At 49.7% G+C, this 16,781-nt stretch overlaps 1 protein-coding gene across 1 annotated transcript in view; it reads left to right on the top strand.

The window, feature by feature from the left end:
- ADCY9 (adenylate cyclase 9) overlaps window positions 1–16,781 on the top strand; it is a 105,816-nt gene that overhangs the window by 73,990 nt on the left and 15,045 nt on the right. Inside the window, exons 4-9 of the mRNA XM_018040729.1 lie at window positions 2,635–2,739; window positions 3,272–3,489; window positions 7,965–8,067; window positions 10,808–11,016; window positions 12,442–12,601; window positions 13,488–13,639. Coding sequence (XP_017896218.1) covers window positions 2,635–2,739; window positions 3,272–3,489; window positions 7,965–8,067; window positions 10,808–11,016; window positions 12,442–12,601; window positions 13,488–13,639 — 947 coding nt within the window. The remainder of the gene's footprint in view (window positions 1–2,634; window positions 2,740–3,271; window positions 3,490–7,964; window positions 8,068–10,807; window positions 11,017–12,441; window positions 12,602–13,487; window positions 13,640–16,781) is intronic.

The following is a 16,781-nucleotide window of genomic DNA, read 5'->3' as shown; positions in this document are numbered from 1 at the left end:
GGTCCACACCTGCGACTCTGGGCCGGTCCCTTCTCTCTGTGCCTCGGTGCCCTCGGGTGGGAAATGGGCTGATCGCAGTGTTATCCAGGTGCTCGTGAGGACTCAGCACAGGCCCCTGTGGGTCATGCATGCTCTTGCTGCAGGCGTGCTCCTGTCTGCCGTGTTCTACCTGCGTCTCGAGTTTAGGAGGCAAGGGACACTTCTCCTGGTCCTAGAAGGCTTGCTGAGACTGAGCAGGCAAAGCAGGACTTTCCTCATGTTTCCTCCTTAATTCTCAGAAGAGAGGTCTCCCTGTCCCCCTCCTCTTCCCTGACAGCTATTGGCTTAGAGCTGGTTTTATCTTGTGAAGAGAAGCAGTCTTGAAGAAAAAGCTATCTTATAGCTCCGTGCCATACATTCTAAAGAGAATATAAGGTGTGTGTGTTGAAATGTGAAATGTGTTAAAAACAAATACAGAGGCACCCAAGTGTGTTAGAGAAATAGTTCCAACCTCCCTCCAGAGCTCTCGTCCTGATGGGGGTGGCCGAGGAGTAACCTGGGAAGATGCAGAGCTTGCTCCTGGCCGTCTCCACGGGAGCTTGGGTTTCCTGGGCAACAGCCAGCACGCTGCTTGGTGCGAACAGTCCCTTGTCCCGGGGACCTTAGCTGGGCTTGGTGAAGCTTGGTGCCACTTAAAAGAGCCAGGAGGTGGCTATAACTGCCTGGGTCACTTCAGGAGAACAAGGCAGAGGAGATCAAAGTGCCAGGATTATTCTTGGGTCCCCTTTGTGCCAAGAAAAGAGGCAGAGAGAGGCTGTTGCTTGGTGGTCAGGGGTCAGGAGCCCTATGGTCTGACCCCCCACTGTGGCCAGTCACTTCTGCCTCGCAGCAGTGACAGGAGGATTAACAGAGATCAGGCACACGAGATCATGGGTGTCGCATGGATAAGCACCTGACAGGGTGCATTGGCACATGCTAGGCACTGAGGTGTTTCCATGTCTTGGCAGCTGCTGTCATTAGAACAGTGGCTTTGACCTACTGCGCCTGCAGAGAGGCTGCCCTGCATGTCAGCTGCTCAATTCAGGCGTGCCCCCAGAGCCCCCAGCAAGGGCTTCTTGGGGTCAGAGATGCCGACAGCTGCTCAAGGGGAGAGACAGACCTTTAATGATCTAGCAAACGTTTCACAGAGGGTATTTGTGTGCCTGACAAAACCCAGTATGTAAGGTGTTTTAATCCAATTAAAGCAAAGCAGGCAAATAGTTCAAGTTGCTGTGTGTCTAGGGGGCAGGGGATCAAACCCACCCACTGTTACCTAGTGAGACCCTCATGGAGCACAAGGGGCTCCCCCCAGAGATCAAGAGAATGTCGAGATATGAGAACATCTCCATCAGGGCAGACATATTTCTCTAAGGTTTCTGTTTCATTTGTTTTAAACTTAGAATCAATACAGTTTCTCCCAGAAAAGAAAAGGGATTTGAACTCTGGTTTGTGAGAAACGAAATCCCTACCCTTTCTATTTGGTTGGCCAAAAGGTTCGTTTGGGTTTTTCTGCACGATGGTATGAAAATCCAAACAAGCTTTTTGCCCAATGCAATACTGTCCTGGTCGGTACTTGTTTACAAATTGAAGTATGGTTGTTGTATGATATGATACAAGTTGTGATGCTAAGTCTCTCCAGCCGGGTCTGGCTCTGTGACCCTATGGATTGCAGCGAGTCAGTCTCCTCTGTCCCTGGGATTCCTCAGGCAAGAATTATAGGTATACAGTATAGCGGTTGACATATGTTCTCTTTGTAGTTATTGTAAACTACAGGCTATATTCCCTGTGTGGTATCGATACTATACCTGGCAGTGTTGGGTCTTTTCAAGGTCAGCTAATTTCCTGCAAACGTGTGAGAAGGGCTGGGTCTGTAAGCTCGTCCCTCTGCTTTACAAGGACAGCCCACCTTCCCAGGGAGCTTGAGAACCTTCACTCAGGGTTCGAGTGTGGGTTAGCCGCTAGTTTAACAAGAGCTGTATTGAGATATAACTCACATACAATAAAATTCACCCTTGTAGAGCATCTAATTCAGTGGTTTTTAGTATGTTCATAAAGTTGTACAGCCATTGCCATGGTCAATTTTGGAACATTTTCATTTCCCTGAAAAGAAACCCCACACCCATTCCAGTCACTCTGCATCATCCCCTTATGCCTCTCATTCTTGTGAACCACTAGTCTCCTTTCTGTCTCTGTGGAGTCACCTTTTCTGGACATTTTATACGGATGGAGTCTTACGATACGTAGCCTCTTGTGTCTGGCTGCTTTCACTGAGCAAGTTTTCAAGGTTCATGCATTTTGACGTGTATATCAGGGCTTTATCCCTTTGGAGAGCTGAATAATGTTTCGTTCTATGGACATCCCCCGTTTCATTGATCACTCATCCACTGATGGACATTTGAGTTGTTTCTGCTAAAGAGTAGCCGCTGTTAGGGTGCATTCACGTACAGGCCTCTGTGCGGATGTGTTTCCATTTTCACGCTGCCTAAGACGTTTGGTAAACTTTCCACTGGGTTGTGCCCTTCTTGTGTGACAGATTGCAACAGCAGCCGACTCATCTGAGTCATGTAGTGAGCTGTATTGCCCGAGTGAGCTCTACGCTCTGTGCTCTTCTTGTAGACCTGCCCGTCATGTGGAATCACGTTCACTCCCAAGCCAGAAGCTGGTGCAGAAGGCGGGACGGTCCAGAACGGCTGTCAGGAGGAGCCCAAGAACAGCGCCAAGGTACCGGCTCTCAACCCTGGTCCCTGCCAGCGCCTCTTTCAGTGTGCCCACCAGAGGGGATGTCCTGTCGGGTCAGCTTCTCAGTTCTGAGGGTAACTCCTCCTGGGTGACGTCACTGCACACCATCTAGTCCTCTGGGTTTTGGCCAGACGGATAAAGAGCAGGATGGATGCTGACCTGATGGGACTCCCTGATGGCAGTGAGGCCTGAGGATGTGTGGCTGAGGGGAGTTTGGGAGGCTCTGTGGGGCTGGAAGCTGGACTCAGCAGCTGGTGGAAGGTGGATGTGGAAGAGAAGAGGGGCCTACTCAGGGTGAGAGAGGAGTCTGTCCCCACCACCATCCTGGTTGCCTGGAGGAGCAGGGGGAGTGGGGAGAAGCAGACGGTTGGTCAAGTTAGAGCAGAGACCCAGAGGTGCGGGTTGTGGCGTGTGGGGCACAGTCCAGGGGCCTCTGGTGTGGCTGCGTCCGGGGGACGGCGCTTCTGCGGCCCACGCGCCAGCCTCTGCATTCACCCCACTTGTCCTGATGTAGGCCTCCGGAGGACCCAGCTCCAAAACGCAAAATGGACTTCTGAGCCCTCCCCCAGAGGAGAAGCTCACCAACAGTCAGACCTCTCTGTGCGAGATCTTACAGGAGAAGGGCAGGTGGGCAGGCGTGAGCCTGGATCAGTCGGCTCTCCTTCCGCTGAGGTTCAAGAACATCCGGGAGAAAACAGACGCCCACTTTGTCGATGTTATCAAGGAAGACAGGTAAGAGGGAGCCAAGATTTATAGGTAGATGCACCGCGCCACCCCACCCCCCACCCCCACCCCCGCTCCCGCTGCTGCTTTTCTGAGTCCCCTTGCCCCCTAATGTGTTTGCCCTCCAGTGTCAGTGTGTCAATAATTTGAAACTAACACAGTGAATAATACGGAGGATTCCCTTTACTCCCTTTGTACTCAGTTTACCAACGTTTAACATTTTACTGTGCTTGCTTCATCCTCTTTTCTCTCCCTGTGAAAGTGATGTGTGGTGTTTTTTTTTTTTCTAAACCATTTGCAGTGCATTGGACACATTGTGCTCTCTACCCCTTAAAACTGTATTTCCTGAGAACAGGGGCGTTCTTGTATATGATCATAGTTACAGGCTGCAGTTCCTGTTCCGGTTTTGTCAGGTGGCCCCCTGTGTCCCTGACAGCATGTCCTCTCCTCTGGTCCGGGACCTGGTCCAGGGTCACATGCTGTGTTACGTGGTTGTCAGGCCTCTTCCATCTTCAAATCTGGAGGCAGTTCCTCAGCCATCCTTCATCTTCCAAGACATTGACGTTTTTGAAGCATGCAGGCCAGGCTGTTATATACAATCTTCCTGAAGTTGGATTTGTGTTGAATCCCTCAGGATTCTGTCTGGGCTGTGAGTGTGTCTGCACCCAATGGAGGAGACTTGCCTTCTCCAGCCCCAGAGGCCCAAGGCGCCCTTGTGATGACCTTTGTTGGGCAGTGAAATTGATCATCTGGGCAAGTGTTGCCAGCTTCTACAGTCTGTGCTTGTTTTCTCCCTGTGACTAGTCAGCTACCCATGGGATCATGTAGAGATCCCATTCCTCATCGCACTTCACTTGACTCATCTCCACTGATGACTCTTGCCTGTAATAGTCCTTACTGTGCTGGGCAGCGTGGCGACTGTCCTGCTGCAGCACTGACGGCGCATTCACCACGTAACGCCTGGCATTCTGCAGTGAGCAGCCTCTCCCCACTTACCACGTAATCTCTCCATGTATGGACATAGAAATCCATGTAAACCCGCATGGAGTCCTGGTTTACTTAACAGGGCATCATTGATCACTGTCCTAATGAGTGTGATGCCCTAGTCGTCCTGAATCTGACCATAGGAAGCCCCTGTTCAGGCTGGCTCTTGCATCCTTTTGACATAGCTCTTTCATTTGTTTTGAGCCATTTCTTACTTTCCAGCACAACAACTCATTTTATATTTTCCCTGCCCCAGCACAAGCATCAGCTATTTCTCCAAAGAGCCTTGGCTCCTTTTAGTGAAAAATGGCACTTAGATACGTTAGTTATTAATGTTCGATTGATTGTCTTTGTAATCAAAGGCATACACTCACTATGTGACTTCATTCCTTTTACATTCATTAGAACTTGTTCTGTGATTTCTGCATGTGGTCTGTTTTGGTCAACGTATGATACACACTTAAAAAGAATGAAAACTCTGCGTTCTCAGGATGTTGCAATCCATAAACCTCAATTAGATTCAGGTGATTGGCAGCAGTGATCAGATCATGTGTCTCTCTACTGAAAATTTGGGCTGTTTTTCTACCCATTATGGAGATAACTGTTAAGATTATTTCTATCAATTATTGAGATATAAATAATCTCCAGCTATGGTTATGGAATTGTCTGTATCTATCTCACAGAATTGTCTGTGTCTCTGTCTCTTTGTTTCAAGTATTTTGAAGCTCTTTTTTAGGTACATACACACTTGTGAGTGTTATATATTCCTGGTAATTAATCCTTTTATCATTTTGAAGTGTCCATCTTTGTGCCTAGTAATACTCTGTCTTGAAGACTGCTTTATCTGATATTAACAGTCACTCTAGCTACTGTTTGCATGCTATATCATTTTCCATTAAAAAAAATTAAAACCTGCGTCTTTATATTTGAAATACATCTCCTGTGGGTCTTGTGTTTTAAATCACTCTGACAATATCTGCCTTTTTATTATATTTTAATATATTTTGTTTTTAGCCATACATCTTTGCATTATGTTTCTTTTAGTGGTTGCTCTAGGCAGTCTTATATTTTTGTAGTCTTCCTATCGTTAATATTATATCATTTCACTTTAAATGTAGAACTCTTATATCAGTGTAGGTACATTACCTCTCCTCTCATCCCTTATGTTATGGTTTTCACATGTTACATATATATATACATTATAAACAACAGCCTCCAATTCCAACCTCTTGGTAACCTCAGGTTGGTCTCTCTTGATTGCTTTTTGTTGAGGAGGGACCATGTTTTCCTGATTCCTTGCTTGTCTAGTAATTTTGGATTATATTGTGCACATTGTATACAAAACTCTCCATTCTGTTACTTTCCTTTGAAGAGTATCAACTTTTTGTTTGTTTCAGCAGCCAGATAAGTGATCTGAACTCAAATGCTAAACTCTGTCTCCCCTGAGGTGGGCAGCAGCTGTTCTTTTTGCCTTTATTAGGCTGCTTGGAGTTGGCTGCACATGTGCATTTCAAGGGTCTCCCAGGGATGGGAGCAGAGCCTGTGTGCAGAATGTAGGGCTCTCCCTTCTCTGGTCCTCCCCCTCTGGGATGTCCAACCTCGTTTTCCATCTGTGGGCATGCTGAACTCTCTCCTGGTTTTCCAAGTCAGTGAGATGGGAACTTTCCTATCTGAGTTGTAGCCGTCCTACACATGGTGCTGACTAATGGCTCTCTGCAGATGAAAAAAACCCCACAAATTCAACTTCTTCCAGGTGTAGCTCCATTTTCCCACTGCCTCTGGCCGATCGCCAGTGCTCTAAGTTGTTTTTACGTTTTGTTCAGGGTTCACCTTGTGACTCAGATGGTTAAGAATCTGCCTCTAATGCAGGAGACTCAGGTTCAGTTCCTGGGTCAGGAAGATCCCCTGGAGAAGGAAATGGCAACCCACTCCCGAATTCTTGCCTGGGAAATCCCTTAGACAGAGGAGCCTGGTGGGCTAGCGTCCATAGGGTTGTCAAGAGTTGGACACGACTGGGTGACTAACACTTCAGGATGTGTGGTCGTTATCTGAGAAAGGATTGATCCAACACGAGCTCATCCCTGTTCCCAGAAGTGGGACGGCCCAGTATTCATTTCAAATGAGCAGCACAGCTTACAGTGTGGATCCTGCCTCTTGACTCTTTGCAACCCCATGGACTGTACAGTCCATGGAATTCTCCAGGCCAGAATACTGGAGTGTAGCCATTCCCTTCTCCAGGGGATCTTCCCAACCCAGGGATTGAACCCAGGTCTCTCGCAATGCAGGCAGATTCTTTACCAGCTGAGCCACCAGGGGCAGGAGACTGGGGTCTGGTTCCTGGGTTGGGAAGATCCCCTGGAGAAGGGAAAGGCTACCTACTCCAGTATTCTGGCCTAGAAAATTTCATGGACTGTATAGTCCATGGGGTTGCAAAGAGTCAGACACGACTGAGCCACTTTCACTTTGCCTCTTGACTGCAGAAATAAAACCATTATGTTTCCTCCTTGTAGCTGCTTTGTTGCTTTTCCCTCTGTCTACACTCACCAAGTGAAAGGGAAGATGGGGTGGCGGTCAATGCTTGGGGGTGGCATTTTTTTCTCTTCTGAACCTGAGAGCCAGTAAGGAATCTTACACTTACCACCAGAGTCGTCTGAGCATGGAAAGGAGGAAGTGCAGTGGCCCTTGCTGTGTGTTGGGCGCCTGATAGGCACTTCATGGATTTTATCTGCTTTAAGCATTCTGGTAGTTACTGTGTGAAGCAGGGAGACAGCCCACGGCTATATTTTCATTTTAAAATTATATTAACATCCCCTTAGATTTATAGTAATTTTCTGCAGGATAAAAAGGATATGACTATTTGCTAGCCATCCGTAAAAGAATGAGAGAGCCATGTAAAGCAGGCTTGATTTCTCTGCTATTAAAATCATCGAGCATTATCATTTTTCAGGTTTCACACGCAATCTGCATATGTGACAACAGCTCCAAAATTACACTGACTGTAAACACAATTTTGTGATAACAACCTGTTAGCGGTGACGGTGGTAATTACTGTCAGTGCTCTGAGTGACAGGACAGCCGGTTCTGAATTATGTGTGCAAGGAAGCCTCCGAATCCACATAAGCACGATCCATGCAGGGACCTGCTGGTCCTTCAGAGGGGAGCGTTTCATGGAACAAAAAAAGCTGCCACCTCCTTCTAATTCTGCATGCCAGAAGATGTTTTCAAAAGCACAGTTCTACTGCTGTGTGTTATATTTGTGGTGAATGGGCATTCTTTCATGGAGGTGCAGCCTGAAATGGGATTCTGTATAGAAGCATGCAGGACTTTCCAGAGAGTTCTAAAGGGGTGGTCGAGCAGTGTCTATTGTGCAGTGACTTTCAGGTGCAGCCTTTGTGGCTCGCTCCACAAACGGCATCTCCGTAGCTAACGGTGATCCTCTGAGAGAATGAATGTGGCAGCTGTGCTGCAGGCTGATTGACTGCGTTTATCATCTCTTCTAGCCTGATGAAAGACTACTTTTTTAAGCCGCCCATTAACCAGTTCAGCTTGAACTTCCTGGATCCGGAGCTCGAGCGGGCCTACAGGACCAGCTATCAAGAAGAGGTGTGTGTTTCCTCATAGTTTTACTGAAGACATGCCAGTTTTACTCAGTAGTTCTTAGCCTTGTGCTTGGGCAGCCTTTGTTTCGTTTTCCTGAGCAACGGGAAATTGAAGGCTCATTTTGATCTCCCACAGTCTGTACGTAAGCCCTGAAATGTATGTAAGCCCTGAATTTCATCTGTATGTGAATGTCACCACAAGGGAGAAAACCCTAAATCTGTCTGCAGCAGCTCAGCTTGTCACCTCTTGGTCTCCTTTCCCTTCAGCTGGTGCGTGCCCAGGCTCCCCGGCTGTGTTCCAGCCCCTGGAGGCCTAGTATGGCGAGGGGGCTCCAGCCCCACCTGTTCTGTTCTCCAGCAGGACTTCTCTCCCTGTTCCCTGTTGGCTTTCTTCCCACTGAGGTGGGACACAAGTCAGAGGCCTGCCACCTCGCTGGGCTTTCCCAGATGCTTCAGGGCTGAGCTCCCCTCCATTGCCCTCCCCTGCCTTAATTCCTGCTGTCCTATAACTCTGAGCCCAAACCTCACTTCCTCCAAGAAACAGTCCCTGACTGCAGACTGGATTTCCCCTCCGTTACACCATGTCTTCACAGCTGGAATCCCATTTTGAAACCTCTTCTTGTGGGACTGTTGAATCATATGCCTCCCTCCCTGGACTCTCAGCTTGGGGAGGCAGAAGCCCATCTCTTATTCTCTATTCTATATGGTGTCCAGTCCTCAAACCTGCAAGCGCTTGGTCGGGCTTGATGGGAGCAGTGGACAGAAGCAGTAGCCTAGAGCCTGGTTTGAGTTACAAGCAGCCAGCCCCCTGCAGTCTTCCCAGACCTAACCTGGCTTAGTGTTACAAGGTCAAAAACCCATACCCTCCCAGCCCAGAGCCAAAAGGATTTCTCCTTCGACTTCGATTTGTTCATCCAGAGGATCACCCCTTAGTGTCTGCTGCATCCAGGGCCCAACCAGGCTCAAAAGTCCTGGTGAACCAGACAGGGTGGGCCATGCCTGTGGGGTTGGGTTTCATGAGCCTCTTGGGACCTGAATACCTGTGAACACCCCAGGCAGGGCTCCTCGTGCGGACTTTCGAGTCAGTTGATTGATGCCTGGAGAGCAGAACATCATCTCATTTAGTCCACACAGCAGCCTTTCAAGCAGGTTTATGATGATCCCCGTTTTGCCAAAAGAAAGCCAAGGCCAGGGAAGGTTGAGAGGCTGAGACCCCTCCGCTAGAGTGGAATACCCCCCAACCGCAGTACTGAGTGTAGAGCCTCCTTAGCAGCAGGCACGGGCTACCCAGCCCTGCTCCCTGAGCATCCTGCTCCTGGGGCTGAGGCAGAGAGATGACAGATGCTCTCAGGGAAGCAGTAGCCTGGCAGAAGTCAGAACCCAGACCCCTGGGTCCTAAAAAGCCCTCAGAGCACACTGACCCCAGGTTGAGGGCCTAGAGGGAGCCCATGTTACTGGGAGGGCTGGCAACTAACCCAATGAAGAAACGTTGCAGAGAGGGGCCAGCAGCTGCAAACCTTGGAGATGAGATGGAGCCTGGGTACCTCCAGGGATCTGGGGGCGCCTCCATCTGGTAGATGGGGTGGAGGTGGCAGGTGGGCAGCTTCCTGCACGGTGGACGTTATGCCAAAGGCCAGGGGGAGCTGGGAAGAATCCAGAACAGGGGGTGGCACCATCAGACTGTGCTGTGTAAAGGTCACGTGGCCGAGCCATAGAAGGTGATGAGAGTGGATGAGCCTGTAGTCTAGGGTGCAGGTGGGGTGCTGCCCCCGGAACTTGGGGCAGGGTGGCAAGGAGGGGAGGGTTGCAGGAGCAGTGGAAGGTTCTGGTCTGTCCCTGCTTAGGCCCCCACTGCACTCAGTGTTTTCCCAGTGAAGCTTCACCATCGCCTATAAGGTGTTGGTCCAGAGTTCATCCTTGATCCCAGATAAAGAAACGAGGCCCAGGGACAATGGGTGATGTGGTCAAGGCACCACAGCCCTGGCTGGGCTCCTCCTCGCCTGTGTGACCTCGGGTAACCCCTCACCTTGGCCTCTGACCTGTGCCCTGAGATGAGGAGCATTTCCTCCTCAACAACTGTGTGAGCATGGAGTGAGGCCGGTCCCTGCAAGGGTCCACCTGATGCTTGGAGCTGGCCTCTCTCTCGGACTCCGGCTTTGTTATCATTTCTCCCCTTTGCTGTGATTCCCTAGTACCCCGTGCATTTCGCTTTGTCACACTGACCACACCACCATCTCAGACCCTCGTCTGCCCACCATGGGGCTGTGAGCCCCCCAGGGGCATTGTTTCCCGCCTGTCCATCCCCCCTGCACCCTGTGCAGACCCAGGCCCAGAGCAGACTCTTGCCATCACTGTTACTGCTGACCTGCTGCTGCTCTAGCCCCGCCTTCTGCTTCTGTCAGGAAGCCCCGAATCTGGGACCTGGCTTCTAGCACGTGACTTTCCTGTCAGCAGCATACTTCGAGCTCAGTGTGTCACACTCCTGTGAGAACTTACTGGTTTGTACTCAGCTGCTCTGTGACCTTGGACAAATTTCTGCACTTCTCTGTGCCTCAGTTTCCTCACTGTTGGGCAGGGGGTAGTAGTAGGGAGATGGCTGTGTGAAGCATTTCTCACCCTGCACCTGGTCCGTAGGAGGCAAGTGCTCAGCAGACATCCACCGTTTTCCGCCTGGATCGCCTTCCTCCAGGTAGGTACGTCCAGCAGTGTCTGTTAACGTTCCCCCACCGCCACCTCCCAAACAGGTTATAAAGAATTCTCCCGTGAAGACTTTTGCCAGTGCCACCTTCAGCTCCCTCCTGGATGTGCTTCTGTCGGCAACAGTGTTTCTGATTCTCTCCATCACCTGCTTCCTGAAGTACGGGGCCGCCTCCACGCCGCCCCCGCCGGCCGCTGTGGCAGTCTTCGGAGCGGCCCTGCTGCTGGAGATCCTGTCCCTCGTGGTCTCTGTCAGGTAAAGGCCCACCTGCGGGCGGCTCCACAGCTGTTAGCCTTCAGCTCCCTCTGCTGGCGTAGCTGCCAGCCGGCTCCGTGAGTGCATTTCTGGACGGTCCTCTTCTCTTCCCTGGCCCAGCCCTGCTTCATAGACTCCTTGCTCGCGAACCCCTCAGCACAGGGGGTCTCCCTCCTTACCTGCAGGTCAGTGTCCTCTGCAGCCTCGACGCCACCAGTTAAGTCCCTTGAGCTCCCAAACCAGACACTTAGAAAGTGGGAAGATAAGGGGCAAGAAAGCAAGGCAGAGAGAGAGAGAAGAGGAGGTGTGCAGGGTGCCCCTGGGAGGGGCGTCTCCTGAATGCAAGAGTGAAGCCCTAAACCCCCAGAGGAAGCGCAGGCCCACGTCCATGGGCTCGGGTCAGGCAGCGGTTTCTTCAAGGTGACACGGAAACACAAGCAGCCAAAGAAAATGTAGCTAAGCTGGACTTCATTAGAATCTAAAACTTTCATGTTTCAAAGAACACCATCATCACTTTTCACCCCCAAGTGAAAGAGGACATACAGAACAGAAGAGTATTTGTAATTGTGTCCACAACAAGGGTCTAGAATGTTAGCTCAATAATAAAAAGACACTCTGTTTAAAAATGGACAGAGTGTCTGAGAGACATCAGGGCCCCTCTAGGAGGCAGGGCCCTCAGGACCCGCCCAACCTGCCTTCAGGGCAGCCCCAGCCCCAGGAGCTCACAGGGATTCTATCCATGCCATCGATGCCCCAGACCCACCCCTTCCTCCAGCCCTGCTGCTCTCAGCAGGACGGCCCCACACTGGGGGTCAGAGAGAAACAGGGAGACTGGCCCTGACCTGTGCCCCGAGACAAGGAGCATTTCCTCCTCAAGAACTGTGTGAGCGTGGAGTGAGGCCGGTCCCCACGAGGGTCCACCTGATGCTTGGAGCTGGCCTCTCTCTCGGACTCCGGCTTTGTCATCATTTTTCCCTTTTGCTGTGATTCCCTAGTACCCCGTGTGTGTCGCTTTGTCACACTGACCACACCATCTCAGACCCTCGTCTGCCCACCATTAGGCTGTGAGCCTCCTAGGGGCATTGTTTCCCACCTGTCTGTCCCCCCTGCACCTCCCCAGCATCCCAGGACAGGAAACTATAGCTTCAGGTCTGGCCCTGAAGCTTCCAGTGCATGATCCCTCCTCTCCACGGTCACCTCCAGCCTCCCCTGAGGCCCCTTCAGCTCTTTGCCAAAGGGTTTCGCTGCCTTGCCCACAGCAAGCCCTGCTCTGGGGCCTGCCTCCTTCCATGTCTTGGCTCCAAGCTCCTCGCCAAACTGCTGGGGACCCACTCCCAAACTAGCTGTGCCCTGTGCGGGCCTGCTCTCAGCTGGGGGGCACCAAAAAAACCCAAATGCTGATTTTCTTTTCTCCCTGCTCCCCAGGATGGTGTTCTTCCTGGAGGATGTGATGACGTGCACCAAACGCCTGCTGGAGTGGATAGCCGGCTGGCTCCCACGCCATTTCATCGGGGCCATCCTGGTGTCCCTCCCTGCCCTGTCGGTGTATTCACACGTCACCTCTGAATTTGAGACAAACATACACGTAAGTAGAGTCGCAGTGATTTTGTGTCCAGGTTCCTCTGGGCTTACGGATCACTTTTTTTTTTTTTTAATAAGTCTCCTGGCTTGGGACAAGAATTTAAACACAGAGGGCCATACCCTATCAGTCCTTTGAACTTGTCTTTTTAAAAGACTTGCCTAGGACAGAGGAGCAGGCTGGGTGGTCAGACCGCAGCCTGCCTGGGGAGAGTCCCCTGTGGAGCTGGGTCCTCTCCCACTGGCTGAGTGTCGCTAAATCCCAAGTCAGTTATTTCCTTACATGTTTTATGAGGAAGCATCTGCCCCACATATCCAAATGATATAGGGTAATACGCTGTTGTCTGTCAACTGTACTTTATTTTAAAAGAAAAGTAAAAATAATAACCTTAGTCTGTAGAACTGGCACCAGCCTTCCACTGGCACCTCAGCTGGCTGCTGCTGATCATGGAAGCCGCTTCCAAGTTACACCCATAAAGAGTGAATTCACGCTGCTGTAGCAAGATTGTATTTCTGGTGCCGGCAAGTGTAGCACAAAGTGCTGGCGGGCTGGCTGCATTCGATAGTTACACACTCCAGTTTCCTTTCCGCTGACATGCAGCAGGGTGCCTGGAGGATGGGTTTTGGGGCGGGAACTGATGACAGGGTGGCTTCACGGGGGCAGCCTACCTTTCCTCCCCGCCAAGGTGATGTGTGTGGTTCCCACACACCTGTAAGCGAGAAAACTGTGGGAACTTAATTAATCCCATGGTTTATGATCTGTCCCTGAACTGAGGGTGTTCTGTTTCACAGAAGGACAGGTAAGCGAGTGTGTCATCTGCTCTCGGGGTTCCCACGTGGAGGGGAGGCTGGTGGGCGCATTGGGGTCCTCACGAGCCCTCCCCTCGTTTCAGTCCACCGTGTTCACGGGCTCGGCCGTGCTGACCGCCGTGGTGCAATACTGCAACTTCTGCCAGCTCAGCTCCTGGATGCGGTCCTCCCTGGCCACTGTCGTCGGGGCCGGGCCCCTGCTGCTGCTGCTCTACGTCTCCCTGTGCCCAGACAGGTACGTGAGCCCTGCTCGCCACGCAGGGGGTCACCCGCCCTGACACTGCTTTTGTCCCCCTCACACCTTTCCTCTTAATTGAGATATATCATTGACACAGAAGTATTAGTTTCCAGGTGCACTATGTAATGACTTAGTATTTCTGTACTGTGTGAAATGATGACCACTGTAAGTCTAGTTAAGTTACTCTTGGGAATTTCCTGGCAGTTCAGTGGTTAGGATTCGGTACTCTCACTCCTGGGGCCCAGGCTCAATCCCTGGTGGGGCAACTAAGATCCCACAAGCCGTGATGTGAAGCCAAAAAAAGAAAAAATGTTACCTTCTCAGCAACTTTCAAATATATAGTACAGTATTATTAACTATAGTTACCACGGTGTATGAGTTTGAGTAAACTCTGGGAGTTGGTGATGGACAGGGAGGCCTGGCATGCTGCAGTCCATGGGGTCGCAAAGAGTCGGACACGATTGAGCAACTGAACTGACTGACCTCGGTGTATATTATTTCCCCAGGACTTACCTACTTTATGACCGGAACTTTGTACATTTTGAGAACCTTCACTCATTTTATCCACCTTCCACCCCTGCCTCTAGCAACCCAATCTGTTCATGGTGGTTTTTTTGGCTTGTTTTTAGAGTCTATATGTAAATGAGATCATACGGTATTTGTCTTTCTCTGTCTGACTTATTTCTCTTAATGCCTCCAAGGTCTGTCCATGTTGTCACAAATGGCAGGATTTCTTTCTTTTTTGTGGCTGAATCATACTCTCTTGCATATATACCATGTCTTCTTTATCCATTCATTCTTTGACAGATACTTAGGTTCCTTCTCATCTTGGCTATTGTAAATAGTGTTATAATGGACATGCGGATACAGACGTCTTTTCGAGTTGCTGTTTGTGTTCCCTTCAGATGTTTCTGAAGAACTGCTAACTTCTGTTTTTAATTTTGGGGAGACCCTTCATAATGTTTTCCATAGTGGCTGCACCAGTTTACTTCTCACTAGCAGGGCACAGGGGATTCCCTGGTAGCTTAGCTGGTAGAGAATTCGCCTGCAGTGCAGGTGACCCCAGTTTGATTCCTGGATCAGGAAGATCCCCTGGAGAAGGGATAGGCTACTTGATCTAGGATTCTTAGGCTTCCCTGGTGGCTCAGCTGGTAAAGAATCTTCCTGCAATGCAGGAGACCTGGGTTCGATCCCTGGGTTGGGAAGATCCCTTGGAGGAGGACATGGCAAACCACTCTAGTATTCGTGCCTGGAGAATCCCACGGACAGAGGAGCTTATGGCCCCAAAGGGTCGGACACAACTGAGCGACTAAGCCCAGCACAGCAGTGCACAAGAGTTCTCTTGTCTCCGTGTGTCAACATCACTTGTCACTTCTTACGTTTTTTTGTTTACACCTGTGCTAATGGGTGTGAGGTGATGTTTTGCTTGATGTGCATTTCCCTGATAATTAGGGGGGTATTGAACAGCTTTTCATGTGCTTATGAGCCATCTCTATGTCTGCTTTAGAAAAGTGTCTATTTAGATCCTCTGCCTGTTTTTCAATTAAATTTCTGGGTTTTGCTATTGAATTGTGTCTGTCACTTGTTCTTTCTCATCAGTACTAATGCCCTCCACCCCAACAGACATTTAGTGTCTTAAAAGGAAATAGCTTTCAGCCTCATCAAGTCAACAACTTGATGAAATGCCCAAAGAGTAATATGCAAAGGAAAGAAAAAGGAAATAATTTTTAATAGCAAAATATGTATTTACCTGTAGACTTCTTGGGGTGACCACCCCCAGCTAACGTCATGCAGTAGTCGCATGCTAGAAGTCACAGTTGTCCCACGATGTCCTCAGGGGATTGGTTCTCAGACCCCTTCCCCCTAATACCAAAATTCAAGGATGTTCAAGTTCCTCCTATAAATGGCACCACATTTGCATATAACCTACAAAGCTGTTTAGACTACTTACGATACCTAATACAGTACAAGTGCTATGTTGTAAGTTGTAATCATGCAGCAAATTTAAATTTTGCTTTTTTGAAACTTTCTGGAAATTTTCTTCATAATATTTTCGATCTGAAAGTGAAAGTTGCTCAGTTGTGTCCAACTCTTTGCAGCCCCATGGACTATACAGTCCATGGAATTCTCCAGGCCAGAATACTGGCGTGGGTAGCTCCTTCCTTCTCCAGGGGATCTTCCCAACCCAGGGATCCAACCCAGGTCTCTTCCGCTGAACCACAAGGGAAGCCCAAGAATACTGGAGTGGCTACCAGGCTTCCCTGATAGCTCAGTTGGTCAAGAATCTGCCTGCAATGAAGGAGACTCCAGTTCAATTCCTGGGTCTGGAAGATCCACTGGAGAAGGGATTTTTGATCTGAGGTTGGTTGAATCCAGAGATGCAGAACCTGTGGATGTAGAAGGTCGTTTGTATTTACAATGAGGAAGTTTGAATTTAAGAAAGTAGAACCAGAAGCCACTGCATACAAGGCTATCAAGAAGACAAAATGTTGGAGGTGGACGTGACACACAGATGAGAAGTGGCTGGTTCTGACCTCCTGCGGTAGGGCTGGTGTGCTGAGACAGGCCACAGACTGTCGAGGCGGAGGAGCTGAAGAACGATGGCCCCGTGAGGGACCTGGCCCTATTCATAAACCCTGTGTCGGAGCAGTTCTCCAGCTTGTGACATGAAACGTTAGGGCGGCGAGAAATCACGAGAAATGCATCTCTTATCTTGAATCCTTCCACATAGTGAAGCATACATTTTACTCAAACGGCCTTCAAAGCTCTCTCACTGGTGATGTGCGGAAAAGAAACAGGAGCTTTGTGAAGACCCCTGGGGACAGAATCTGTTCTGTGCTATGAAAAATGTAAACATTAAAATATATAGGATGGCGCTGATAGGTGCTATGTTTAAAACAGCCTCTGTTAATGAACCCATCAAGGCTCCTGCTTTCCATGTGTCCTACTGATTAAGTTGTGTTTTGGTTCTCCTAAATTACCAGTTGCACATTTGCAACTGGCTTTGTGGCTTTTAACCTTTTCAACTAAATATATAGTTGGAAATATGATGCTACCTTGGACAGCGAAGTGCGCATAGTAAGTAATTTATTCAGAAATTTGGAGGGAATGTCTCAAATCATTAAGCTTCTGTTTCTAA

Source organism: Capra hircus, chromosome 25 (assembly GCF_001704415.2).
Source record: "Capra hircus breed San Clemente chromosome 25, ASM170441v1, whole genome shotgun sequence".
NCBI lineage: Eukaryota > Metazoa > Chordata > Mammalia > Artiodactyla > Bovidae > Capra > Capra hircus.
This window is presented reverse-complemented; position numbering and strand designations above follow the sequence as displayed.